This window comes from Gossypium hirsutum, chromosome D07, assembly GCF_007990345.1.
Source record: "Gossypium hirsutum isolate 1008001.06 chromosome D07, Gossypium_hirsutum_v2.1, whole genome shotgun sequence".
Lineage (NCBI taxonomy): Eukaryota > Viridiplantae > Streptophyta > Magnoliopsida > Malvales > Malvaceae > Gossypium > Gossypium hirsutum.
Genome location: NC_053443.1, coordinates 15,768,900 through 15,796,876, shown reverse-complemented (window position 1 = coordinate 15,796,876; position 27,977 = coordinate 15,768,900). Strand labels below are relative to the sequence as shown.

The 27,977-nt window shown below is 31.7% G+C and overlaps 2 protein-coding genes and 2 long non-coding RNA genes across 5 annotated transcripts; 3 read left to right on the top strand and 1 right to left on the bottom strand.

The window, feature by feature from the left end:
* The first annotated feature begins 3,383 nt into the window (after window positions 1-3,383).
* LOC121219428 (uncharacterized) lies at window positions 3,384-4,311 on the top strand. Its single transcript, XR_005916166.1, has 3 exons — window positions 3,384-3,536; window positions 3,941-4,019; window positions 4,091-4,311. It is a non-coding gene; the product is annotated as an uncharacterized lncRNA (long non-coding RNA).
* Window positions 4,312-12,277: 7,966 nt separating this feature from the next.
* LOC107961675 (protein SUPPRESSOR OF K(+) TRANSPORT GROWTH DEFECT 1) lies at window positions 12,278-17,299 on the top strand. Its single transcript, XM_016897755.2, has 8 exons — window positions 12,278-13,009; window positions 14,478-14,583; window positions 15,471-15,669; window positions 16,011-16,079; window positions 16,217-16,291; window positions 16,448-16,546; window positions 16,706-16,861; window positions 17,014-17,299. Exons 1-8 carry the CDS (start codon window positions 12,526-12,528, stop codon window positions 17,137-17,139), a joined length of 1,314 nt encoding a protein of 437 aa, XP_016753244.1. The 5' UTR covers window positions 12,278-12,525; the 3' UTR covers window positions 17,140-17,299.
* Window positions 17,300-18,682: 1,383 nt separating this feature from the next.
* On the bottom strand, window positions 18,683-22,172 carry LOC107961685 (pentatricopeptide repeat-containing protein At2g27610). The gene has a single exon (XM_016897763.2). The coding sequence runs from the start codon at window positions 21,959-21,961 to the stop codon at window positions 19,340-19,342; it is 2,622 nt and encodes an 873-aa protein (XP_016753252.1). The 5' UTR covers window positions 21,962-22,172; the 3' UTR covers window positions 18,683-19,339.
* Window positions 22,173-23,949: 1,777 nt separating this feature from the next.
* Window positions 23,950-26,940, top strand: LOC107954226 (uncharacterized). Of its 2 annotated transcripts, XR_005916165.1 has the most exons (4): window positions 23,950-24,751; window positions 24,849-24,951; window positions 25,845-26,349; window positions 26,425-26,940. It is a non-coding gene; the product is annotated as an uncharacterized lncRNA (long non-coding RNA). The 2 variants fall into 2 exon arrangements; XR_005916164.1 differs by having other exon boundaries at window positions 23,950-24,951.
* Window positions 26,941-27,977: the final 1,037 nt, after the last annotated feature.

Genomic DNA, 27,977 nt, shown 5'->3' with positions numbered 1-27,977 from the left:
TATATAGATACAAAAATATATAAAAACTTAGAACTCATATATACTTATTAAAGTTTCATATAAAATATTTTAGTTTAAATGGTAAATAAAATAATTCTATATGCATGGTATCCTTGGTTCAAATCTCATTATAGACAATATTTTATTGCTTTGTAAAAATATAAAAAAGACAAATCACACACATAATCATATAACTTCCTTTGCAAATAAAATGGCTTTTTGGTAATTCTCTAACTGAGTTGAGACCTGGTTGATGAGTAACACCAACACAATAAATGGCTTAATAAATAGTATAGATATACAACTAATGGATATAGTAGATTGTGCATAAATAAAAAATGTTTAAAATACAACAAGATGAAGTTTTGATTGAGTGATAAATTTGAGATTTTACCAATCTAATTGGTGTGGGTTTAAATCCGAACATATATGTACATATTTCTATTTTTATTGGTCATTGCTAAAATAAAAAAAAATTAAGTGACCTTCAAATAATATAACTTATTTTAAGCACAGGAGGACATTTTTATAATTTCTCTAACCAAGTTGGTGCTCAATTGACTCGTTACACCAACTCAATCATGGGCTTAAATAATATAGTATAGAAGTATAGATATACAACTGATGGAGATACTGAATTATGCATATTAAAATAAAAACGTATAAAATACATTAAAATGAAGCTTTGGTTGAATGGTGAAGTTTTATCAAGCTAATTGCGATGAGTTCAAATTTCACCATATGTATACATATTTTTATTTTTATTGGTGGTTGTTAAAATAAAAAGACTAAGTGCCATCAAATAATATAACTTATTTTAAATATGAAATGGCATTTTCATAATTTCTCTATCAAGTTGGTGCGCGGTTGACTCATTACACCAATTCAGTCAAGGGCTTTAATAATAATATATAAGTATAGATATACAGACGGAGATAATAAAATGTGCATATTAAAACAAAAAATGTATAAAACACATCAAAATGAATCTTGATTGAGTAGTGAATTTGAGATTTTATCAATTCAATTGACGTGGGTTTAAATTCCACCATATGCATACAAATTTTTATTGGTTTTCGTTAAATTAAAAAAAATAACTAAAGTAGCCTCAAATAATATAACTTATTTTAAATACAGAAGAACATTTTTGTAATTTTTCTAACCAAGTTAGTGTCCAATTAACTCATGTCACCAACTCAGTCAGTAACTTAAATAATAGTATAGATATTTATATCAAATAAAATATGCTTGACTAAATAAATCCCCTCATTTCACAATGTAATAAATATTAGGGATAAAACAACTTTTAGTCCTTGAATTCGGTAACTTTTCTTAACTTGGTCCTTAAACTTTTCTGGTTCACATTAGTCCTTGAACTTGGCAACTTTTAGGTGATGGTCGGACATAATCTCAAAGTGTAACATCATCACATGTAGGAATGAGCAAAACTCGATTTGATTCGAAAAAATTAAAAAAGAATTTGAATTTCGAGTTAATTGAATCGAGCTATTCGAGTTATTCAAATTATTTGAGTCAACTCGAATAAGAAATTTGAGTTTAGAGTTTGAATCGAATTGAATTTTACATTTTGAATAACTCGAATAATTCGAATAACAAACTTGTATAAATACCATCCCTGTCAAGTTTGAAAATAAGCAAATTGGTCTCTCTCAACAAAAATTACAAAAAAAATTCAAAATAATTTTCAAAAAATAAAAATATTTATAAAAATTTAAAATTTATATTTTTTAAAAAATATAACAAGTTCAAAAAAATAAAAATATATAAAGAAAGTTGAAAAATTAAAAATTTTCTAGAATAATAATTTTGGGATCTAAATAAGTTAATTAATAATTCGAGTTTATTATACTAAAATATTTTTTTTTATTTTTCTTTGAAAAAGTTTTCAAATATATATTGTTTCAAATTTATGTGCTGGAATTAGTTATACTGTAACAATATTTTAATTTGACATATTTAATTTTTTAATTTAACTCGAACAATTTTACTCGATTCGACTCAACTCGAATTTCATTTCACTCAACTCGATTCGAAAAAATTTCAAATTGTGTTAGGATGATAAAATAGGACTCGTCAACTCGATTAAATCAAAAAAAGTTTACTCAATTCGACTAGATTCGGTCAAACGTCCACCCTTAACCACATGGACCAAAGTTGAGAAAAGTTGTAAAGTTCATAGGTTAATGTGGACCAAAAAATTTTAGAGACCAAATTGAAAAAAATTGTCAAGTTTGAGACTAAATGTTGCCTTCTCCCAAAATATTATTTTGAGAATATTTTTATTTTTTTATATTTTATATAAAATCTATAAAAACTTAATTTAAATCAACACACTGAGATGTCATCATAAATAATCATAGTTTCCAAAGGCTCAACTCTAACAATTCAACCAAACTCTCATCTGTTTTTAATATGATATTTTTATAAATGTACTTTTTATACAATCTTTTCTATCCATGTCATATGTGTGTCATAGTTTAGTTTGGATGAGCAGTAAAATTAACTCCGGTGATATTAAAAATAACAATAGTAATGAGATTAATTATTATAATAATGAGACTAATGATAGTCAAAATATAATATACCATTAAAAACATCAAATTAAACCTTCTATATAATTAATACTATAACATATTCAATAAATTATTAAATATTATTAAAACATTAACAGCTATTCAATATATCAATTTAAAACATTTTACTTAATTACTTATTCAATTATAAAAAATATTATATCAAATGAATAGTTTTTTTCTGAAGACATTTAAATAATTAAAAGGTAGAATAAATAATTTAAAAGCTATTAAATTCAAAATTTAAGAAAGTATAAATAGTTTATATTATAATAATAAATTTTAAAAGTATAAAAGAATGTAAAAGGGGAAAGAATAATAATAAAAGTAAGAAGGAGACATGGTAATAAATAAAAGAGTTAAGATATAAATGTAAATAATATAAGTGGACATACAATATTTTCATTGGAGTTTAAAGCTTCAGTAGAAAAAATTTATAGTGTTTTGGTGTAGCTCATTAATTAAGTATTAATTCTATTAGAAAATTAATAAAAACTTATTATTTTTATAAAATAAATTATATTAGGGTAAAGTATATCGACAGTCACTCAACTTTGATTTCAATAACAAAATAATCACTCAATTTTCAACTCAGTCACTTAATTTTTAAAAAATAACAAATCAGTCACTAACGTTATCGAAAAGTGACAAATTAGTCACCCACTAACATTTTCTGTTATAGGCCTAATGAGACAGTTGACGTGACTAGTTAACTAGCTGATGTTGCCTAACTTGTCACAGTGGAAACCTAATTTAAGAACCAAACAAAACAATAAAAGAGGAAGAAAAATAAAAAGGAGGAGGAGAAGAAGAAGAGAAGAAATGGAGATGCTGAAACAAGAAAAACTACCAGAGATCCAAACTTTTCCTTCCTCACCGTTTATTCACCCCCTCCCAACTTCCCGTCGCTTAACCTGGTGAAGAAGATCTTCCAATTGATTTGTAAGCTTCCTTAACAATTTTATAGTTTTCCTTAACGATGTTTCCTCTGTGAATCAACCTCAATTTTATAGATTTTCTTAATGATTTCTAGATCTAGGGTTAAGTTCTATTGGGAACTGGGGCTTTTATAGATTTCCTCTCTCTTTTTTTGGGTTGAGTCATTACAATTAGTTGACAAAGGGTGGAGATGAAGAGGCAGAGACCCTTGTTTTCGTGTGGATGAGCCCTGGTTATTACAGGAGAAGAAGACCTAAACTTCTATCTTTCCTCTTTAGTCTTTCTTTTGCTATATCTCATCTCTATAAAGTCTTCTTCTTTTTTTTCTTGGATTTCGATTAGTTGTCTCTTTTTTTTTTTTTGCTCTCTATTTATGAGTCTTGACTTCTCTTATATGTTTTTAGCAGAGCCTTGCTAGTGATCAAAATGACGGCCTTATTGGTGATATGGATGCAAATGCTTCTCTTTGTTCTTCAATCTCTAATGGTTAGTAGTTAGTACTATTTTTTTTTCTTTTTTGCACCTTCTTGGTATAATCGAACAACCTTTCATATTAGGAATTTGGCTTCTCCTCCTCCTCCTCCTCTTCTACTATTGTTTAAATGACAACAAACCCTCCAACGTGGCCGATTAAATGACAGTAAGGACTCCAACGTGGCTGGTTAAATGACAAGTCACTTTTTCGTTACATCTATAACGGAAAAAGGTTAGTAGGATTGATTTGTTATTTTTTGAAAGTTGGGTGATGTTGGTGTTCTTTACCCATTATATTATTCTAAGTGTATTTTTGTTTTTTATATATTTTATATAAAACCAATAAAAAATTATACAGAACTTAAAACATCATAATTTATAACTATTCAACTTTACAATTAAAGCTTTATTTAACTTTTATATAATTTTTACATGTTTCCTTTTACCAAGTATATTTAGTAGTTTTGGAAAAAGGAAAACCTTACTTATCTTTTAAGAAAGCTTCTGTATTTTAAAGCAACTACCACGTTTCTCCTAAAAACATATCTCTCCTTCTAAATGTATTTATATTATATTTAAGCTCCATACTTTGTTGATGCACTCAATTGAAAAATGACTAAAATATTTTTCTATATACAAAGTAAGTTATATTATTATTAGAGTATTTTTATCTTTTATATTTTTATATAAAATCAATAAAAAACTCGTGATTCAAACCTAGAACATAATGTATTTTAAATTTAAATTTTATCATTTCAACCAAAGCTTTATTTGATTCTTATATAAAATTTTAATAAATATATTTATTACATAAATTTTTTCTATGTCATAGGTGTGTCATAATATAATAATAATACCTGCTACCAATTTACTTTGTGTGAAGAAGTTTAGATTGAGGATTGATATTTGATGCACAATAGATCCAAACATCTCATGCACCATTAGTTAATAATAAGATGACATATCGTTATTGGTGTAAAATTAAAAATATCGAAGGACTTAAAAATAAATATAATTAGCTTTATTTAAACATAATCAAATATTAATTATAATCAATTTGTTTCTCTTTTGATTTTGGGTTTTGAATTTCGAATTTGATGTTCTTGTATTTATTTCTAAGCATTTCAATATATATTTTATACAAATGACATGTCATCTTATTATTAATTGATGAGGCATGAGATTTATGCATTAGTAGTGTGTCAAATGCTCTCCCCTCCCTTTAAATTAAACTTCTTCCTACAAATTATATTATATTATTATGAAGGTATTGTTGTCTTTTTATGTTTTTATATAAAATTAAATTGACAATGATGTGATTTGAACTATAATTTGTAAACTTGCAACCATCTCAATCAAGTAATAATTGTCATAATTTAATATTAATATTTATTTTATAATTTTGACACTCTTCTATGTTTATAAAGTATTTTTATAAGGTTTAACTCACAAATTGGTATATAAATTATATAAATTTTCTTATATTGACATTTAAACTTTTTTTGTCACAAGTGGTGCCTAAATTACTCCCCCCCCCAAAGTTGGTACTCTTGATAGTAAAAAGTAATTAAATCTATTTTAAAAGAAGGCTTAAGTCATGAATTAGTACCTAATTTATATCATTTTTCCCAAGACGGCACCTAAACCTCTCTTTTTTTTGTTACAAATAACACCGAAACTATGCTTTCATTACCCACTTTACACCAAAATGTTATATCTGTTAAAAAGATTTCAACCAATAATAGACAGCCATGTCATAAACTTTTTATATTCTTTAATTCTTTAATTTTCTTTTACATTATTTCTCTTTTTATTTTTTTATTCTTCTTTTATAATGTCTAGCAATACCAGTAATGCTCGAAATGCACCATCCTGAGGTCACGTTGGCAATTTAATTATGTTTTTGAACTTCACCGCCTGCCTGCTCGACCAAATGAGATTGAAAAATTTCTTTCATCGATCAAAACCAATGTTTTCAGAATTGAACAGGACTAGTCGGTCAAATTGAGAGTTGATTGGTGTACTGGTTCAAAGATAGACATTGAACTGATTGACCCATGAACCGATACAGACTGGTTGAATCGATTTTCTCTATTTAAATTTTTTTTATTTATGAAATTTTAATATTTATTTGATTGAACTAGATGAATCGGTTAAACCGAGAACTGATGACTTAATTGGTTTGACCATCGATCCGATTCTAAATCCTTGAACTAAACCATGACACCTAAAATGCTCACACTTGTAAAAGAGACTCGAGATGAGAGGAAAAATGAATAAAAGAATATAAAGTAAAAAGAATATACATATATATTAAAGTGAAAATAATACTTAGTTTTTTTTTTTTTGGTTCCATAGCAATTTTTTATTGGTTATATTTTAAAAAATAGACTTAATAATTTGATTAATGATTGGACATCAATTTGGAAAAAATAGTATGGGAAGTGATAAAAAATATATAAATATTAAAATGGAAAAAATGCGTTAAAAATTAGTGCATCTTACTGGATTTTTTAATTTACTTATTTTCTTTATCAAATAAGTTGGTTCCTATTTTATAGGGATATGATCAGATTATGTTTTGTTAGTTGAGGTTTTAGTGGGCTATTAGTTGCAGGTTTTTTAGCTTTAACGTTACATGTAGTTAAGCTATTTATATGTCATTTTATCTAATGTAATTTTGTGTTTTTCAGTAATCAAAAACGTTCTTCAATACTTTGAGCTTTTCTTGTTATTATTTCTTTCATTACCTCGATCATTCCCTTTTGTTTTATGGTATCAGAGCCAGGTTATTCATTGGTTAATTGTGTGAAAAGGGTGTTTTGCTAGTTGCTGCAATGAAGGTTTCAAATGGAGGAAATAATCAAATTGGTATGGAGAAGCTTGTAGGCACTAACTACAAGTATTAGAGGATGTGTATAGAGGCATTTCTTCAAGGCTAGGACTTGTGGGGATTGGTTGTTGACGCTGATGCAACAATCCCTCCCGATATTCCCGAGAATGTCGAGTCACGAAGGAGGTGGAAGGTTAAGTGCGGTAAAGCTCTCTTTGCTTTGAGGACTTCTATTAGCAAAGAGTTCATTGATCATGTTCGTGATGTTAACTCTCCAAAAGAAGTTTGGGAAACGCTCGAAATGTTGTTTACCAAGAAGAATACCGCAAGGTTGCAATTGTTGGAGAACGAATTGGCCGGGTTAAAACAAGGAGGTATGTCAATTTTAGAATACTTTTTACGAGTTAAAAATATTTGTGCTGAAATTTCAGAGATAGATACATATGAGAAAGTTAGTGAAGCTCATTTGCGTCGTTATCTTATCCGCAGTTTGAAGAAGGAGTATGGGCCTTTTGTCACTTCTATTCAAGGGTGGTCGACACAGCCTTCAGTGGAGGAGTTAGAGAATTTGCTCTCTAATCAAGAAGCTTTGGCAAAACATATGGCGAAAAGTTTCGAATCTAATACCGTTCTCTTCTCAAAAGAGAAGCCAAGCAAGAAGAATGAGTTTGGAAATAAAGGCAGATCTGAAGACTCTAGTTCGAAAAAAGATGGCAACTCGCAAAGCAAAAAGTCTTTCAAATGCTTCAGATGCGGAAAGACTGGACATATCAAGAGAAATTACCGTGTGAAGATTTCCAAGGCCAATGTCACGTCCACGGAAGAAACCGATGATCGACTCAAATGGGAGCATTGCTTTACTGTTGAAGCTATTGAACAAAAGTCATCAAAAGCTTTTGTCAATTATGCTGATAACAAGAATGAGGAGTGGATCATTGATTCTGGTTGTTCCCACCATTTAACCGGAAATGATACTTTGTTCTCGGAGATGCATGAACACCGTGGAGATCGAGTTATTGTAAATGCGGATAACTCCACTCATCCGGTAGCAAAAAAGGGCGTTATGGTGATCGATGTTGCTGACGATATGAGAACCGAAAGTGTCAAATTGACTGATGTGTATCATGTTCCAGGTTTGACGAAAAATTTAGTTTCAGTTTCTCAAATTATTGATTCTGGAAAATATGTCTTGTTTGGCCCTAAAGATGTGAAGGTGCTTGATAATGTGAAAGAAATTTTTGCTGATATTGTGTTTTTCGGTGAAAAGAGAGGCTCGTTGTTCATTATGTCGGCAGGTGAAGCTTATGTGAAGAAAACAAGCCAAACCGATAACGTCGCTATTTGGCATGCTCGATTGGGTCATGTGGGGTACCAAATGCTGCAACAAATTTTTTCGAAATGGTTGTTAGATGGGATGCCAATCTTGAAGAGTGTACGTGAAGATGTGATTTGTCAAGGCTGTCAATATGGTAAATCTCATCGTCTTCCTTTCAAAAGCTCATCAAATCGGAGATCTTCTTTGCTCGAATTGGTTCATACGGACTTGACGGGACCAACGAGAACACCGAGTTGTAGCGGCCACTGTTGTGTCATGGTTTTGGTGGATGATTACTCAAGGTTCGCTCGGGTGAAATTTTTGAAAGAGAAGAGTGAAGCATTATCCAAGTTTGTGGAGTTCAAAGCTACTATTGAAAAAGAGTTTGGAAAGAAGATTAAGTGTCTTCGAAGTGACAATGGCGGAGAATTCATGTCTGATGATTTTTTTCAGTATTGTGATGACAACGGCATCTGTCGTCAAATGACTTGTCCAGATACTCTACAACAGAACGGAATTGCAGAAAGAAAGCTTGGTTATCTTGCTTTAATTTGCCTTTCATGGTTGCATGATAAGAATCTTCCTCGAGAGCTTTGGGCGGAAGTTGTTCTTTGTGCATATCATGTGACAAATAGGCTGCCTCATTGGCCAGGTACACAGAAATCTCCTTTTGAGATTTTATATGGTGAAAAGCCAAATGTGAATTATTTTTTAGTCTTCGGTTCTATTTGTTATGTACATGTTCCGAAATTGAAAAGAACTAAACTTGATCCGAAAGTAAAGAAGTGTGTATTTGTTGGCTATGATTCTTACAAGAAGGGATGGAGGTGTATGGATCCGGATACGAAGAATTTTACTACTTCGAGAGATGTCGTGTTCGATGAAGTATCATCTTTCTACTCTACTCAAAGATTTGCTGCAGAAAATATTATTCTTGAAGGTGATGGTGAAAACTTGGATAAGCTATTTCCAAGAGTTAATTTGTAACCATTTACTGATGATGAGTTGGAAAATGAATCTCCAACACCAACTCCAAGTTAGAATGTTCAACGACATGAGGACGGTGAGCAACAGAGAGTGAGGAGGTCTACTAGAGAAACGAGACAACCTGAGTATCTCAGAGACTATGAGGTGCAGCTTAATCATTGCAGTATCACTTCTTGTTTCTTTGTTGGAGCATCTGATGAAGAACCAGTAAATTATGAAGAAGCCAAAGGCCATTCAAAATGGGAGGCAGCCATGGAAGAAGAAATTGAAGCTTTAGACAAAAATGAGACGTGAGAGTTGGTTCCTAAACCAGAAAATTGTAAGCCGATCACTTGTAAATAGGTTTTTCACGTGAAGAAAAAATTAGATGGCACCATTGATAGATTTAAAGCTCGTCTGGTGGCTCGTGGTTTTTCTCAAAATTATGGATTGGACTATGAGGAGACGTTCAGCCTAATAGCAAAGATGGTGATAGTGAGATCGATTATTTCTCTTGCTGCGTTTAAAGGTTGGAGACTATGGAAACTTGATGTAAAGAATGCATTTCTTTACGGAGATTTAGATCATGAAGTATTTATGGAGCAACCAGTTGGCTTTGTCTCTAAGGAATTTCCCGATCGTGTTTTCCGTTTGAAGAAAGTGTTATATGGCCTTAAGCAAGCGCCACGAGCATGGTATGGTAAAGCTGCTCAATATCTCATTTTTTGTGGCTTTAGAGTTTCTGAATCAGATTCTAGTTTATTTATAAAATTGGAATCAGGTGCACATCTCTTGGTATTATTATATGTTGATGATATGATAATAACTGGAGATAATGAATCAGAAATTTGTAATTTGATAAATGACTTGTCTGTTCGTTTCGAGATGAAAAATTTGGGGGAGATTGGATGTTTTCTTGGTCTAGAAGTGGAAAAATCAGATCAAGGTTACTTTGTTTCTCAAAAAGGCTATGCAAGGAATCTCTTGGAGCGTTTCGGTATGGGGGAGTTGAAAGAAAAAGCTACTCCGATGGAGCCAAATTTGAAGTTAAAGAAAGATGATGGGAGGCCGTTGGAAGATGCAATGAATTTTCGACAACTTGTTGGAAGCTTAATTTATTTGACCATTACAAGGCCTGAAATTTCATACTCTGTTAGTGTTGTTTCTCAATTTATACAGAATCCAACAACTATTCATATGGATGCAGCAAAGAGGATTTTGCGTTATGTTAAAGGAACTATTAGTTATGGTCTTCTATACAAGACATGTGATAGCTTTATGTTGAGTGGATTTACTGATGCCGATTGGGCTGGAGATACAAACGATTGTCACTCGACTTCGAGATATTGCTTTAGCATCAGTTCAGCAATGGTTTCTTGGTGTAGCAAAAAGCAAGGTGTTGTTGCTTTGTCGAGTACCGAAGCCGAGTATGTGGCAGCAACTATAGCTGCACAAGAGTGCATTCGGTTGAAGAGGTTGATTGGAGACATATGCAAAGTTGATTATGCTGTAAAAATCAAGTGTGATAATGAAAGTGCTATTAAGCTTGCATCGAACCCGGTTTTTCATGCTCAAAAGAAGCACATTGAGGTTCGACATCATTTTGTTCGAGGAAAGATTCTAAGTGAAGATATTGAGCTTGTAAACATTTGCACCAACGATCAAGTGGCTGATATTTTCACTAAGGCTTTGGTGAAGCCTAAGTTTCAGCAATTTAGAGATGCTCTTGGAGTTCTTGATCGTAAGCATGCACTAAGGGGGAGTGTTAAAAATTAGTGCATCTTACTAGATTTTTTAATTTACTTGTTTTCTTTATCAAATAAGTTGGTTCCTATTTTATAGGGATATGATCAGATTATGTTTTGTTAGTTGAGGTTTTAGTAGGCTATTAGTTGCAGGTTTTTTAGCTTTAACGTTACATGTAGTTAAGCTATTTATATGTCATTTTATCTAATGTAATTTTGTATTTTTCAGTAATAAAAAACGTTCTTCAATACTTTGAGCTTTTCTTGTTATTATTTCTTTCATTACCTCGGTCATTCCCTTTTGTTTTAAAATGCATAATTTTTCTCATAATGTATTCAAATTTATAGCATAATAACATTATTATTATTCATTGTGTAATTATAGATCCAACTTAAATGTGTGTTAAAAAAAAATACAAATTTGTATGGATGATGGTTAAACCATGATATTATTACCCCTTCTTTATTGTATGTAAAAAAAGAAACTTAAAAGCTCATGACTTTTCCGTTTGCACGAATGGCTACTATTTGCAAAAGACTCGGTGGGATTCGGCCAACCCATTCAAGTTGGGCGGCTCTTTACAAACATACTATTTGCAGCCATGCACCATCCTATCACATACCAACATCCTTGCAATTATTACTTAATTTTGGAATATATATGAATGAAAAATAATATTTACAAATCTTTTAAAATCAACTAACACTTTAATTAAATTAGAAATTTAAAAATCATATATTCTATATTGTTTTATTAAGAAAAATATCATCCCATTATAAAAGTAAATATTTTTTGGTCATTTTCAAGTGAAGGTTGTGTTTTTCAAATTAAGTTGTTGTTCGAATATTAATTCAATTAAATAGTTAATATAGTATAGATACGTAATAATTAAAATTTCAAAATAGAAACGGGAAATAAAATTTATGGGTTTTTATCTAAATAATAGAAAAAATTATTAATTACAAAAAAGTATGAAAAATAAATTAATTACAAAAATAAGTATTTGTTATAGTGTTTTGACGCTGCCATCTAATATATTGGCGATACCAGATTAAAATGTGATGATATAAAATATTTAAAGACTTAATATGTAAATTTACCGTTTTAATTGACAGCTGAAAAAAGACTTTAAAGTGCAGCGTGATACTGTAGCAGCACTAAACTTTCAAAAGAGTAAATTTCCTCATAAATCCCCATTATTTATTATTTTCTTTTATTCCCTTTTTAACCTCCAAAATGGAGAAACTTCTTACCGGTTAGTCCAAATTGTTTTTTTTTTTACCAAAAAATATTTTTATAAAATTTTTCTATCATATGCCTATTTTAATAATTAATATGTTATTTATACCTTTTTCGTAATTAATTATTTTTATATTATTTTTATACACTGGTATAAATTAATTTTAAGTTATGACGAAGGAACCTTCCTCGTCAAAGCCTCCTCATATGATCGATCGCAAAGAGAAAGAGGTGCAGAATAAACTTTCCCTAATTCATTGCAATTAGCATCAGCCAAATCCCTACCTTTCATCCTTCCCTATCCTCCCATCCAATCCCTAAATTTCACAATGAACAAAGAAAAAATTGATTAATTTTTCATCGATCCCATGCAATTTCTTTGAGAAAATATATCTAATACCCAGAACAAAATAAAAGAAATGTATAGCAATTTCAAAGAACAAGCGATAGAGTATGTGAAGCAAGCGGTCCAAGAAGACAATGCTGGGAACTATAGCAAAGCTTTCCCTTTATACATGAACGCGCTCGAGTATTTCAAGACCCATTTGAAATACGAGAAGAACCCCAAAATTAGGGAGGCTATTACCCAGAAATTCACCGAGTATTTACGCCGTGCCGAGGAGATCCGTACCGTTCTAGATGAAGGTGGGCCTGGACCGGCTACTAATGGGGGCGCTGCTGTTGCCACTCGCCCCAAAAGTAAGCCCAAGGATGGTAGCGGCGGAGGGGAAGGAGGTGATGGGGAGGATCCCGATCAGGCTAAGTTGAGAGCTGGGCTTGATTCGGCTATTATTAGGGAAAAGCCTAATATTAAGTGGAATGATGTGGCTGGGTTAGAAAGTGCTAAGCAGGCTTTGCAAGAAGCTGTTATTTTGCCAGTCAAATTTCCTCAATTTTTTACTGGTTAGTTTTTCTTGGGGGATTTTGTTATTGATTTTCTGAGGATGATTTGAGTTTACTGATATAAAACTGGTGGCTTTTAGTATTTAGTAATTGACAATGAAATGGGTTAATTTTTTATTGCTGAATTATCCAGGAATTTTATGTTATTTGCGGTTACTTGGTAGGAGTGGTTAAGGATTTTTTCTTAACTATAAAATTATTGACTTTTTCTAATTTCTTCAATTGGAAGAGCATAGTGAAATGGTTTCTTGTTGATTGTCGAACTGTTAAGAAATTTGTTCTTTTTAGTGATATTATTTAGATGCCATGCAATCTTGGTGTTGATATTTGATATTGTTAGGACAAACAAGCCTGTTTCTTTAAGTTGATTGTAGTAATGGAGAGTGCCTAATCTTGTTGCATTGTCAATTAATTGTCACAAATTTCCTTTGCTCGAGTTTGTTAGTCTTAAATGTGAATAGCAGATTTTAGTTTTTCTGTTTTTTGAGTACCTATGACACACTGCATGCGAATATAGCTCCTGTTAATTTCTATTGGACTGTTGCAGGCAGAGAGACTTTAGCAAATTATTGATATGGCTACTTGTGCTGTGTCATGCTGTCATTTTTATAGGCAGGATTTGAACTGATTCCTTGAATATCACAAGCATCAAGGCTAGATTTTTGCTCACTAGTAAACCATATGATGATCTTGAGGGAGTTAATTTGAGAAAGCATAGTTGCACATTTGAGACCAATTATTTTGCTGTTGAGTTGCTAATCTAATTATCATAGCTGTTAAGTGACAATGGCCATACAAACATCATCGTCATTGTCATCACTTCATGATCATCATCATCTTCTTCACTTCTTGTGAAACTTAAATGTGACAAACAACCTTTGACATCACCTTGCTAATATTTGCTTGCTACCTCTATTAGTGTCAATTTTATCTTATAGAAACTGTTGCTTGGCTGCTTGCATGGTCACAGACTCCCTCATTTGGAGTTAGCAACATTGCCATTTCAATCAGATGGGCTAATTTGGTTTTGACAGTCAAGTTTTTAAATATATTTAAGGTTCCATTATAATTTTCTTGTAGGATTTGTTGGATTCACCTTAAAACTTGTCTTGTAACTCATTTCATTTGCTGTCTAGCTGAAATTTTGTTCCCTCTTATGATATGGAGTTAAACAAAGTGGTATCGAGCTTGCAATATGGTAGGAATAGAGCTCTCTCATTAACCTGTCCATATATTTTCCTACCTTTTCTAGTATTGGCCTTGCTAGAGTATTGAGTTGGTAAGATTTGAACTGCTTTTGTATTATGTTTGCTCGAACTGTAGTTGGGATGTGGAGTAGCAAATCACTAAATAAAATCTGTATTTTCATTTAGCTTCTTTTTCAATTCTATTTATTGTCATTTAAACATTAGATATGCTGGGATACAATTGGATTAATTTTGTTAAAGTTTTCCTACTTCTCTTTCAGGAAATAGAAGGCCATGGAGAGCTTTTCTGTTGTATGGGCCACCCGGGACTGGTAAGTCATACTTGGCCAAGGCTGTTGCAACTGAAGCAGACTCTACATTTTTTAGGTAATATATACTTCCATATTTGAATACTTTATCTGCCCCTGCCCATAACAAGAATTTGAACCCTTTTTATACTTTTTCAAATAAAAATTTAGGCGCATATTGAATCATGAAAACAATGGGGAAAAAGGTCACCTCTAATATGTTTGATGATGTTGTGTCATCTACCCTTTCTCTGTGATGCAGCCACCACTTTCCTTTTTATCTGGAGAAAGGGAAAGGTGGCAGTAGTGAAGACTCCAATATATGCATCACTGGATTGCATTGGCAAAGTGTTGGCAGTGTTGAGAATTTGTGGTTATGTACTGCAAGTTTCCCCACCTTTCTTAATTCCATGTTTGTTCTGTTAAGTGAAATTTACATCCGCTGTGCTTGGGAAGTTACGTGTGAACCATTTTATGATGTCTAATACCACAAAAGGTTGATGCAGTCATTTTGGTGCTCCATTTTATGTGATTTTATTTCAACAATCCGGGATTCTGTATATCACGCATTCTAGTGATTGTCATTCAGGAGCAGATTACAAGTTACAGTTCCTTCAACCTTAGTTGATTGTGTACCATATTGAGTTTATATTAGTCGAGAAGGTTCTAGGCTTTTAGGTCTTTTATTGGAATCTAAGTTGATTATTTGCATGTAGTTTTCTGTCATGAAACTGAATCATAGTGAGTTATGGAATAATCTAGGAATTTTTATAAGTGCCAATCAGATGTGCATATTTCTCTTGGCTTTTTTTAAAATTTATTTTTTATATGTAATTTTGAACATTTTGTTTATTGAGCATGGATGCCTAATATCCCTTTGTTCTGTTTATGTGCATGTATTATGGATAGGCTTCTGGTTGTTTCTGTTTTAAAGTTTATTATCTTTTCCTTTTTCTTTTCTGCTAGTGTTTCTTCATCAGACCTTGTCTCAAAGTGGATGGGGGAAAGCGAAAAGCTAGTTTCAAACCTTTTCCAGATGGCTCGTGACAGTGCACCATCCATCATATTCATTGATGAAATAGATTCCTTGTGTGGACAGCGTGGTGAGGGCAATGAGAGTGAAGCATCAAGACGTATCAAAACTGAACTTTTGGTGCAGATGCAGGTATGTCAGTGTGGTGAAATTGCTAAGAAGAGTTTTAAAGTTTCTTTGCCAGAAGCTATTCAAGAAATTATTTTCCTTTCCAAAATCTTATATATTTAGAAAGACTAAGTTTATATTGTTTAGAAATTATTTAAATATTATGCAAGATATTTTTTGCTATATTCTGCAGTATGCTAGCATCTTTATCCTAAAATTTTGAGAACCTCCATGATGGCGTGTTTGTATTTTGATGGTGCTCATGTCTCATTTACACCCATCCCAAATTGTGACACATAGCTATTGTTTCCTTCCAAGATTTTTAGCTTAATGAATGAATTTTTTTTACCTTGTTTATGTTTTAGGGCGTTGGAAATAATGATCAGAAAGTCCTAGTGCTTGCAGCAACAAATACTCCTTACGCGCTTGATCAGGTAAAGGGAAATAGGATGTTGTTAATGAGCATCCTTAGGGGGCACTCTTATTAACATCTAATGCATTGAAAATGATAAATAAAGTTGTTCATATTGAATTGGTAATGAATTCTTTTACTAATAAATTGTTCATATAGGCCATCCGCCGGCGTTTTGATAAGCGTATTTACATACCTCTTCCAGATTTGAAGGCTCGGCAACATATGTTCAAAGTACTTGACCTTTCCCTTAACATTGTCCTTCAAAGTATTGTGAAAAAAAGAGAGAAGAAAATGCTTGTTTTTTTTTGTCTTTTTCATAATAGAATCATTAAATCACTTTTGTTTCTTGACATGGCTGCCATGTTTTGGTAAAATAAATGATGACAGGTGCATCTGGGTGATACTCCTCACAACTTGACTGAAAATGATTTTGAAAGCTTAGCTCATAGGACGGATGGGTTTTCAGGGTCAGACATATCTGTTTGTGTAAGTGCAACAACTATATGGAACATTTGAATATTTTCTCTTCATTTATCTTTCTTCTTTTCCATTCTATGAGTTCTATCTTGGATGCGAGTTTTACTATGAAGGGCCAATATGGAGTAGGTCACTTTTGCACTTCTTTACTTGTCTCTGTCTTCACAGGTTAAGGATGTTCTTTTTGAACCTGTTCGTAAAACCCAAGATGCCATGTTTTTCTTCAAGACACCTGATGATATGTGGATGCCATGTGGACCAAAGCAACCAGGTGCTGTCCAAATTACTATGCAGGAATTGGCTGCCAAAGGACTTGCGTCACAGGTATGGAGTTGCTTGAGATAGAAAGTATTTGAGTATTAAGTATTGAGTATTAACCTTTGTGTTCCTATGCTTCTCATTGCTGTTGGAGATTCTCTTGATGTTGTGATTTTTGAAGTAATTAAATATCTATTGGTTGATTAATGCCATTGCAGATCCTTCCACCTCCTATTTCAAGATCAGATTTTGACAAGGTGCTTGCAAGACAGAGGCCAACAGTGAGCAAAGCTGATCTTGAGGTCCATGAAAGATTTACAAATGAGTTCGGAGAGGAAGGTTGATAGATTTAATGTAACTTTTCACATTGATCTACACTAGTTGTAAGTGCAAACACTGTATTTTATTTATAACTTCTGGATCATCGAATGAATGTTTGACACAATCCGAATCTCTTGTTTATACAGTGTAAATAAGATTATAAGAAATTTGGCTTATAACGCATGAATATGAGCTGTACCCTTTTTCTGCAACATAATTTTCTGGTTTTTGAAATGATCTGAATTTTGAGGTAAGCATTTGGAGTATTTACTATACTACTTGCTGGCCTACCAGTTGGGAGTATGGGCTGGTTTGGAGTGGAAAGAGAGGTGAAAGTGTATACTTTTGAATGTGATTTATGATGGCCTCTACTTTTCATATTATCTTGGCTTTGAATGCAGAATATTGAACTCTATAAACTCTCTTTACTTGATAAAATTGGTGCTTAATGGCTCTGAGTCACAACTCTTAAAGTTTGCCTCATCTTTTTTACTTGGTTTGGGTGTAATTTTCAAGGTTCATAACCTGAAGATTGATTCAATTCTTTTAATGACTGCTGTTTTTGGGATCCAAAAATCACATGAAGGGCATTGTTTTACATGCATAATACAACACATCTTTGGATGCCCTAAATTAAAAGTGAAAATTGATCATTTCATCAAGCAATACTGAAGCTTTCCCTAATCAAATATAATCTATCATTTTCCTTTGAGGATGCCAAAATTTATAACTAGTGGACTTTAAATCGTTTTTCATTTTATGTGGTTGGATGATAGCAAGTCGATGCCCTAAATGAATGGTAAAACAAAAAGATCGCTTGGAAAGAAAATAAAGGAATAAGCACTCGGGGAGGTCTATGTAGTATAATATTCAGGGTCTCAAAATAAATCGGGTAATTTAGTTCTTATTCTATTACAAAGTAAAAAGAACAGTTAACGATGGTATTAACTATTTTCATTACTAAATTATTATAAGTAATTTAATCCATAGGGAATAAATAAGGATAAGTGAATACAAATACAATTAAGAAAATATCTAAAGATAAAATAATAAAAATATTATATAAAATTCTAAATATTATGAAAATTCAGAAAAATAGAAAAAATAAAAGTTAATAAACATTTCTAAATTCTAAATAAAGAAATTATAAGTACAAAAAAGTCTTTAAAGATTTTTTAATTTTATTTTTTAAAATAATTTTTTGTTATTTTGATGTTGTAGAGATTTTTTAAGATTTTTTTTTCTCAAAATTTTGGAATTAATTATTAATTATCATTAAAATTTTAGAATATTTTCTAAGTTATATGAATACTATATAATGTTTTATTTTTAAAAAAGTTTAAGCAATTCTGCATTTACAAATTATTTTTTTCACATTGCAATTAGTTTTTTTTTTGTGCTTTTGGCCACATTAAATTTTATTAACAAAAATAATTTAGGCCACTTCAACTATATTTATTTGTTCAATTTTAAATATTATAAAGATTAAATTGACCCATTTATTTTGAGAAAGATTAAATACTTTCCTACCTACATTGATCTTCTAGGTATTTAATCTAAAAATAAATCCGAACTCCCTTGATTAGTCTGGTAGCTAGGGCCTGTTCACCCTTAGAACTCATCCGGGTTTGAACCTCCATGGGAGCAGTGGACAACTCCCTTTGAATGTGATTGTTAAAAAAATTAAAACTCGAAGTCAACTTTGGTTCGATCTATGAACATTTAGATTCCTCCTTCAGTTGAAGTTTTCGTTGATGTAATTGCGAGGGCCTCGTTTACTTTCGTAATGAAGTGCAGGTATTGCATCTTAACAACATATCAGAGTGTCGGACATGGATATGCAATCATTGTCGAAAGAGTCTATGCGACAGAGGATGAAATCCGGATTTATACCAATGAAAACAATACATTCACAATTACTAAGAGTAACAACAATCAGGAAATAACAAAAGAAGGAGAGCAACTCAATTGAATTGACACTTGCCTCGTCAAACATGTTCACTGAATGCAAAATCAGGAACACATGCAACCGTCACTTTGCCTCTGATAAATGTAAGCCTTACTGCTCAGCAACCATCACTCTACCAGGGCTGACTCGTATGCATATAAATAGGGTTGAATTGCCATCCCTAGCACATGAGATTTATGTTATATTTCTGCCCTTTGTTGCACCTAGATGAATGGAGTAACACTTCGGAAGTTGCAAGCTGCAACGATGGATGGTTACCAGTAATCACCACAAGAACAGCTACCTGCTTTGAAGTGGTGGAACCGGTTTGTATCCCTAACAACTATATCTCTTCCTTCAATCAGTGATATCAACTTAATAACAGTGTGACAGTCTCCGCATACTCTAAGGTTCTTAACAATCTGAAGTGCTGTTCCGGGAGGAGTAGCAATCAACCCAAAAACAATAGCCAGTCTCTCACTGTGTTGAGACAGGATAGTTTCTTTATCTTCATCTGCAATGTCCTGAAGTACATGATCAGTATCAGGTTGATACCCCATGTCCTTCAGTCGCATTTTTATCTCATCAAGTTTTGAATAAATTTGATATGACATGGGATGAGAATGATCAGAGGCCAAGAATGAGTGAGTCTTATTCTTAACTTCAATCCAGCTGTAACCAGCCTCCTTTTTCACTTTTCTCTGGTCCATCAATTTCCTCACATTCCTTCTTTCATGCCAATTTCCTGCAGCAGCATAAATATTGGAGAGCAGAACATATGCAGCCGAATCTTGTGGCTGAAGTGAAATAAGCTGTTCTGCAGCAAGTTTCCCGAGCTCTAAATGGCGATGAACACGGCTGGCAGCCAAGAGAGTTCGCCAGACAGTTGCACCAGCAGGGAAAGGCATTGTGTTAATGATATCCATGGCCTTGTCAAGCATGCCTGCTCGACTATATAGATCAACCATGCAAGAATACAGCTGCATTGTTGGAGAAATACGGTGTTTTTCTATCATCACATTGAAGTACTTTTCACCTTCATCCACTAATCCAGCATGACTACAGGCAGAAATGACACCAATAAATGTTATATCATCCATTTCCATGTTTTCTCTTTGCATTTCCTCAAATATCTCAAGAGCTTTCTTTGCATGACCATGCTGTGCATATCCAGAGATCATTGAGTTCCATGACGCGGGATCTCTTTCCTGCTGCCTCCTAAAAACTTGATATGCATTATCTATATTCCCTCTCTTAGCATACATGGTAATAAGAGCACTACATACACATAAAGCATCACTTAATTTTGATTTGATTGACCATGCATGAAACTGCTTTCCCTGTTCGAAAGGCGCTGTAGGTGATGCACAGGCATTTATAACACTCGAAAAGGTGAATTCATTAGGTTTAATCCCCTCCTTTACCAGCTGCATGAAAATATTGGTAGCTCCCTCAGAGTCTCCTATTTGAGCATAACCAGCTAGCATTGCAGACCATGCAACAATGTCCCTCTCATCAATTTGTTCGAAAGCTTTAGCAGCTTCCTCAATATTTCCCAGCTTCACATAAGCATCTAAAATAGCAGTTCCAACGGACGGCGACTTCTCATAATTAGCTTTGATTGCTTGTGCATGTATTTGGAAAGGAGAAACAGCTGGTTGAGCCGTAAGGATGGTAGAATAAGTAAAATCGTTTGGTTTAACACCTTCCTTGTTCATTAAACAAAAAAGTTTAACTGCCTCTTGAATTTCACCGTTCTGCAGGTGCCCACTGATCATGGCTGTCCAAGATACAACATTTTGAGCTTCATGCATTGTTGAGAACAACTTGAATGCATCGTTGATTTCGCTACACTTACTGTAAGCCACCATAAGTGCAGTTTTGATTTTAGGGTCGAAATTAAAACCATCTTTCAAAACTCGACAATGAAGCTGCCTTGCAAAACCCAATTCCTTACGATTAGCACATAACTTAATAAGAGGAATAAAAGTCATTTCAGTAAACTTAACACCAGCAAGCCTCATATCGTAAAATGTTTCGAGAGCTGCGAAATCAAGCCCATTTGTTACAAAACCAGAAATCATACAATTCCATGTCACAGCATTCTTGGTTGCCATACCATCAAAAACAAGTCTAGCATCTTTACCCATCCCTGACCTCAAATACATACTAATCAAAGAATTGGACACAAAAGTTACTGTCTTGAAACCCAACTTTACAATCAAACAATGAACTTGAACACCCTTCTCTACCATCCCTTCAGACGCCAAAGCTCCAAGAACAGCCGCAAAGGTATATGGATTGGGTTTTATCCCTTCCATTTGCATTGTCAGAAACAATTCTAAAACTTCCTCATTCATTCCATTCTGTGCATAGCCTCCAAGCAATGAAGTCCAAGAAACCACATTTCTTTCCCTCATATGATCAAAAACTCTCCTACCATCTTCCACATTCTCTGTTTTCATATACATATCTAAAAGAGAAGTCCCTACACTGACATCCTCAATTAACCCAAGTTTCAAGCATTGGCAATGAACTTGTCTTCCAGCTATGACATTAAACAAACATCCACAGACCTTCAAAACACAGGATAAGGTCGATCCATCGACTGGTAAACCAAAACTATGAATACCCAAAAAGAGATTTAGAGCTTCCTTGTTGTTGTTATTGCGAGAGTAGTCAAAAAGCAAACCGTTGCACTGGGCAAGGTCTGGTTGAGGACTTTTTTCAAACAGGTGAGGAGTGTGCCTTAAAGAAGCAGATTCAACACAAAGATCTAGAGGTTGAGGGGTCGACACATTGGTTTGGAAAAGGGAGAGAAATTTGTGGAATGGGTTGTTGAGAGTTTTGAGGAATTGTTTTGCTTGATTTCTCGTAAGAGAGAGGCTCGACGTCATGCTAACCGAGGTTTTAATTCAAACTACTATACTGCACATATAGAGCAAATTAGACCCTAAGGGTAGAATTCATGGAAGGGCAAAAGGGTGGAAGGGCATTGGAGTTTCCAATGTTTAATACAATAGGAAAAGAGGCAAAGAGTGTCATCAACCTCCTTCTTCTTCTTCTTCTTATTATTATTATTATTATTATTCTTGTTATGTTCAGAATTTGTAGCTGTCTTTAATGTTCTTACCTATGTCCGTCCTCTATTCGAAATTTATAGTCAATCACTTGTTGGTTAATGAGATTGTTTATACTAATTTAGTTTAGACACACTAATATATCATATCATTCACTTGTCGTAACTTTAAAATTATATGCTTGAAAAAAAGGGATAAAAACATAAATCTTCGTTCGGTTACTTAGTGTGATAATATAAGGAAAAAATTATTTATTACATATAAATTATAATAGTTAGATATAAAATAAATAATAATTAGTACAATTTAAACTTAAAACTAAAAAGATAGTAAAAAACTCTTACAAAAAATAATATCTCTTCAAAATAAGCAATAGAAAAAAATTTATTATATTTTTCCATAACAAGTCATGTGGGTGACTAAAAAATACTAATTGAAATTAGTGTATTATTAACTCATAAACTTAAACATGGTGAATAAATAGTATTCCTACCAAACATCACATAAGTGTCTCAGCTTTGAGGATAAAGCACTGATTAAATTTTTTTATACAACATCTGGGTTTTGATTAAATTCGATATTAAGTTGATCAAACTCTTAAATGAGAGGTAAAATTCTCTTTAAGGTTATTTAATTCTTCCATAATATTCAAATCCAAAACCTTATCAATCAAGTCAACTTTACATCTCATATATATATATATATATATGAAAGCACAAGTTTAAAAAAACTGTTGAACTGACAAGAACACATTTATTTTCCATTATATTACTAAATTTACATTCAAAATAAAAATGTTGAAGTAAAATAGAAGGTGTGATAATTATACATTTAAAAGTAATTATAATTTAATTGAAGTTGTGATAGTTATTACATATTTAAAAATATTATAATTTAATTTATAATTATTAGTTAAAAAACATTGTATTAATTTTAAAATAAAGTTATTACTTGAATAGATCTCTAAACATAAAATATTGGAAAAGTTTTATTATAATTATAATTATTAGTTAAAGATTTTTTTTATGTAAAAAAAGTTATGCTAATGCTATTGATGTAAATTGTAAAATAGAATTATTACTTAAATAGAATTTTAAACATATTAATTATCACTTAATAACATATTAGTTAACTAGGTTAATCAACTATTGTTTTGAATAATATTATTTTACAATAATTACACAAAGTAAAACTATAATATAGGTTGAATATATTAAAAATGCTTTAATTATGATTTGAAAATTTTCTATTATAATATTTGAATTGATAAGTTAATATATTTTAAATATATTCGATAATTCAAATAAGAAATATTTTGTTACGTTAATTACTACAATTAAAAATATAATATTTAAAAATGAAGTAAATATTAAAAGCATAAAATCACATGCAATGCATGTGACATTAGAAGCTAGTATATATAAAAACATGAGTTTGAAAAAACTTTTGAATCCACAAGAATACCCTTTATTTTCTACAATATTACTAAATTGACATTTAAAAATATTTATAATTTAATTTAGAATAATTAGTTATAACTCTATTAAAAAATTAGTTGTGATAATTTATTAACCTTAAAATAAAGTTATAACTTGAATAAAAGTCTAATCATACTCAATATCAATAAGTCAAAATAACTGATAATTTGAATAGAAGTCTAAATAAAGTTTTTAAAATATTATTTTTAAAAATTCTAAATTATTTTTATTTTTTATCATTAACTTATTTTTATTTTCATATTTATTAACATAATAAAATAAAGTTATAATTTGAATAGAAGTCTAAGGGTCCGTTTGATTGTGGGATTTGGTTTTCCAGAAATTATTTCCCATTCCAATCCATTCTTCATTTTGATTCCCTCAATCCTTCCCGCTCCGACCCTGTACCCGAATTCCAATCCATTCTTCATTCTCATTGAATTATTTCTTTTGGTGAATTAATGCAATTTCCAGGCTTCTACGTGATGGGTTTGTAATTTTCTAAACCTCATAGCTTTTATGGGTTTCTTTTTGTTATTAATTTTTTAGCTTTTAATTGTATTTCTCGGCGTTCTTAACTTTTCTTCCATTGGATTGTGGTTTCATAGCTTATGGCTTTGTGGGGTTACGCTTGTTCTGTTTATAGAGTTTCTTCCATTGGATTGTCATTTCTAAGCTTTTAGCTTTCTTGGGGTTCTTGTTTTTAAGTCTATTGATGATGCAAATTCATGTTCAGTCCTCGTTCGCACGCTTCATGTGCGGTCAAGGATATGATACCTAGATTCTTGAACTCAGAGGTGCTGGATTGAGTACACAAGGAATGAATTTTGGACAATATATAGACCCTTTAGATTCTATTTCTTAGAGGAAGGATTTTTATGGTAAGGGTACAGATTATAAGAGGTTTTCAGAAACAGAAAAAAGATATGCTTTTTCCAGTCAAATTACGAATTTAATTGAAAAGCTTGTAAATATAATTGAAGAAGCTGAAAGATCATCTCCAGTACGTGCTTTTGATATGCAAAACAACATTTCTACAACACTAAAAGATATGCAGAAACAACTTGATCTTATTTCCAAGTATGATTGGGACATTGACAACTACCTAGAAGAAGACGTCCCTGCTGCGGTGAGGTGCCATCCCTTATGCGATGCGTACACCAGCTGACAATTCGTAAGCCATGACAACTAACTTGAGTATTGTTAAACTCAAATTTTTATCTTAGATGGAATACATAAAGGATAAGAGTGAACCAAATGATGGCAAGTTACTTGCAATTGGTCATTTTATGGGCGGTATCTTGCTATATGCGATGCTATCACGATGTGGTAAGATTCTGTAAAAACTTGCTTGTTCATCTACATTTATGACCTATGTAAAACCTATTACTACATATCCTTTTGGCTATTACCTTTTTGGTATTGCAAAATAGTTTGCTATATTAACACATAACTGCATGTTTAATTTCTCTGTTCTGTTATGATTAGAATTTATTTAGCATTTTGAAGCTAAGACCAACTTGAATTTCATTTCTTTTGGACACAGCACCGACTGAAATAGACTTGTAAACAGTTTATAATCACTTCTTAGACCGGTTAAACATTTTAACAGCAATTTATTTATAGATAAAAGAATGGAAAACTTTGTGTACAAATTATGTTGATCTAGGTACTGATAATATTGGTTAAACTCACAAAAGAAAATGCTACGCTTGGTTCAACTATCTGATGCTTGAACCTTTTTATTTTGCTTATTGAGGCTGATCTAAGAGTTCAAACTGTTGCGTTTTAATTATCACAACTAAAGCATGTCAACCAGGATGATTTTGAGTCATTTATGAGTAGAGCCAATTAATTTTGAACTCTTTAAGGCCCTTAGATGGAATCAAAATTGTTGTTGTATAAGTCCAAAAGAGCTCTATATGTCCCGGTAGGCTACTTGATGGAATAGTTTTATAAGCAATTTAAAAGAAAAAGTTCCTTACATAGTCACAACTTCAAAAAAGAACGTATGTCTTTCTGGCTGTCTCTCTCTCTCTCTCTCTCTCTCTCTCTCTTGATACATGGCATTGCTAGGATCAAAACCTGAACATTGGAATAAAGAGTCTGTCCTCTACCAACTACACTGTTGTTGGCTAAAACAATTAGTAAATTTTTCTTCTTACTTTGACTTTATATCTTGAACAATATATAGGAGTGCTAAAATGTCTTGTTTTTATAAGGTTATGAAGGAAAGGATTCTGGATTGGCAGCAGTCACTACGTTGGCATAATCATTGGACTATATGTCTTCTAGATCGTCACTCAAACTGGTTTTACCCCTGGCAAGTGTTATTGAAGCGAAATTGCTTAAGCATTGTTTCTCTGTGAAGTGTTATTATCTGCTTGTATATATATTGACAATAATCTGATGTTATTTCTCTTCGGTGAGTAGGCAGACCCTGCACAGGTCCTAAATGTTCCTGTTATTCCAATTGCAACATTGCTTGCTGCTGCCCATCCTTTTGCAGCTAACCCTCCCTACCTCTTGTCTTGCTTGAGTCCTCAAATTTCTGCCTCGGACATGTTGCAGCCAAAGTTGTTTGAAAAGCTTGTTACGAAAAACTTTGATAAGAAAATATGATTCACCTTTGGCTTCCAGGATAATGCACAAATGCTAAATGTAGACTCTGGCATTGATGCTTTTAACTGTCATATTGCTCGCAATGATATAGTGGATGCCCAACGGGTAAGATTTAATACTTTCATATATGATGCAACATAATTAGCTTCTCCTAAATATTTACACTTCCTTTTGATGCAGGCCGTAGATCTAGTGTATCCTTGTATAATAGAATTTCTCAATCATCATGACGCAGCTTGAAGTTGTTGAGACTTCTTCTTCATTCAAGCTTCGTTCTATATTTTTTCCCCATGAAGGAAGGAGCCCAACTTAAGAAGAATCTTCAAGCCAGTCTTGCCCTTAAAATTCTACATCAACTAGTACATATACATAGATAAAAGGAGGTAAAGGATCAATACCATGCATGTAGTTGTATTGTTGTATTAAAGTTTGTTAATATGTACAGACATTTAGAAAAAGTAGTGTATGTTTATATGGTATACATATATCACTACTCTCTCTCTTAGACAACAACATGTAGTTGTATTGTTGTATTAAAGTTTGTTAATATGTACAGACATTTAGAAAAAGTAGTGTATGTTTATTTGGTATACATATATCACTACTCTCTCTCTTAGACAACAATACTTCATCATTTGTAAATGGTTAACCATTAGAAATTTTGACTCTCACAAAACATTTGATGATCTTAAGAGAGATGTTTTGACTCTGACAAAACATTTGATGATCTTAAGAGAGATGTTCGATTACCATAAAGTTTATACTTCATTTTATAGAGAAAGGTTGAATTAATTGTGTCAAACTCCTAAGCTTTGATTGATTTTTGACCAAATTAATCACAAGTTTAGTCTATTGGGAACTTAATTATTGCTCAAGAATGTTGTATTGTATGAAGTTTACTTCCCATTTAATAAATAATAAAATAAAAAAGGTAAATTTAGCCATTTCTCTTCACTTTTTTTTTCCAACTAATAAGAAAGCATTTTTTTTTCAATTTATAATGATTAATATTGTACCTTAATAATTGAGTATTATTATAAATAAATCATTGCAATATATGTAAAAACAATTTAAAATATAAAAATTTATTAATATATTAATATATGTAAAAACAACTTTTCCGGAAAATATTTTCAAGAAATCTGTCAAACAGCAGAAAATATTTGACACAGATTCAATCAAACATCAGAAAATATTTTCCAGTAAATCATTTTACAGAAAAATAAAACATTTTCCAGAAATCATTTTACAGAAAACATTTTACTGGCAATCAAACAGACCCTAAGTACATAAATAGAGATTGATTTTAGATTTTAGTTATCATTTAATCAGTGTAAGAGTTATATATCAATTAAAACTTAAGTTTAGATATATAAATAACATTATTTGTTAATAGCATCTAAGAGAATGGAAATTGTTAACATTAATAAGTTAAAAATATCTCAAAAAGAAATATTCAAATGACAATGACACCGAAGAGATATGTAAGATCATTTTAATTGATGATGACATTATATACTATAATATTATTTTTTTAAAAATTTTATAAGTTCTTTATTCCATGCGAAGCAAATACTCTTTTATACTTTCACCATTATTATTATAATACATGAAGTTGTAAACAAACGAGAGGGATTTTTAAAAAAGTAAAAAAGATTTGTCATATAAGATTTCAATATTTATTTTTTAATCACATTATTACATGTTTTTATTACTTTGATATAAATATCTTT

What these genes read in the sequence shown, in the direction of transcription:
- LOC107961675 (XM_016897755.2), top strand. Translation starts at nt 12,526, where the DNA reads ATGTATAGCAATTTCAAAGAACAAGCGATAGAGTATGTGAAGCAAGCG. An exon ending in GCAGACTCTACATTTTTTAG is followed by an intron (nt 14,584 to 15,470) that starts GTAATATATACT and finishes CTTTTCTGCTAG; the next exon opens with TGTTTCTTCATCAGACCTTG. An exon ending in GGTCAGACATATCTGTTTGT is followed by an intron (nt 16,547 to 16,705) that starts GTAAGTGCAACA and finishes CTGTCTTCACAG; the next exon opens with GTTAAGGATGTTCTTTTTGA.
- LOC107961685 (XM_016897763.2), bottom strand. Translation starts at nt 21,961, where the DNA reads ATGACGTCGAGCCTCTCTCTTACGAGAAATCAAGCAAAACAATTCCTC.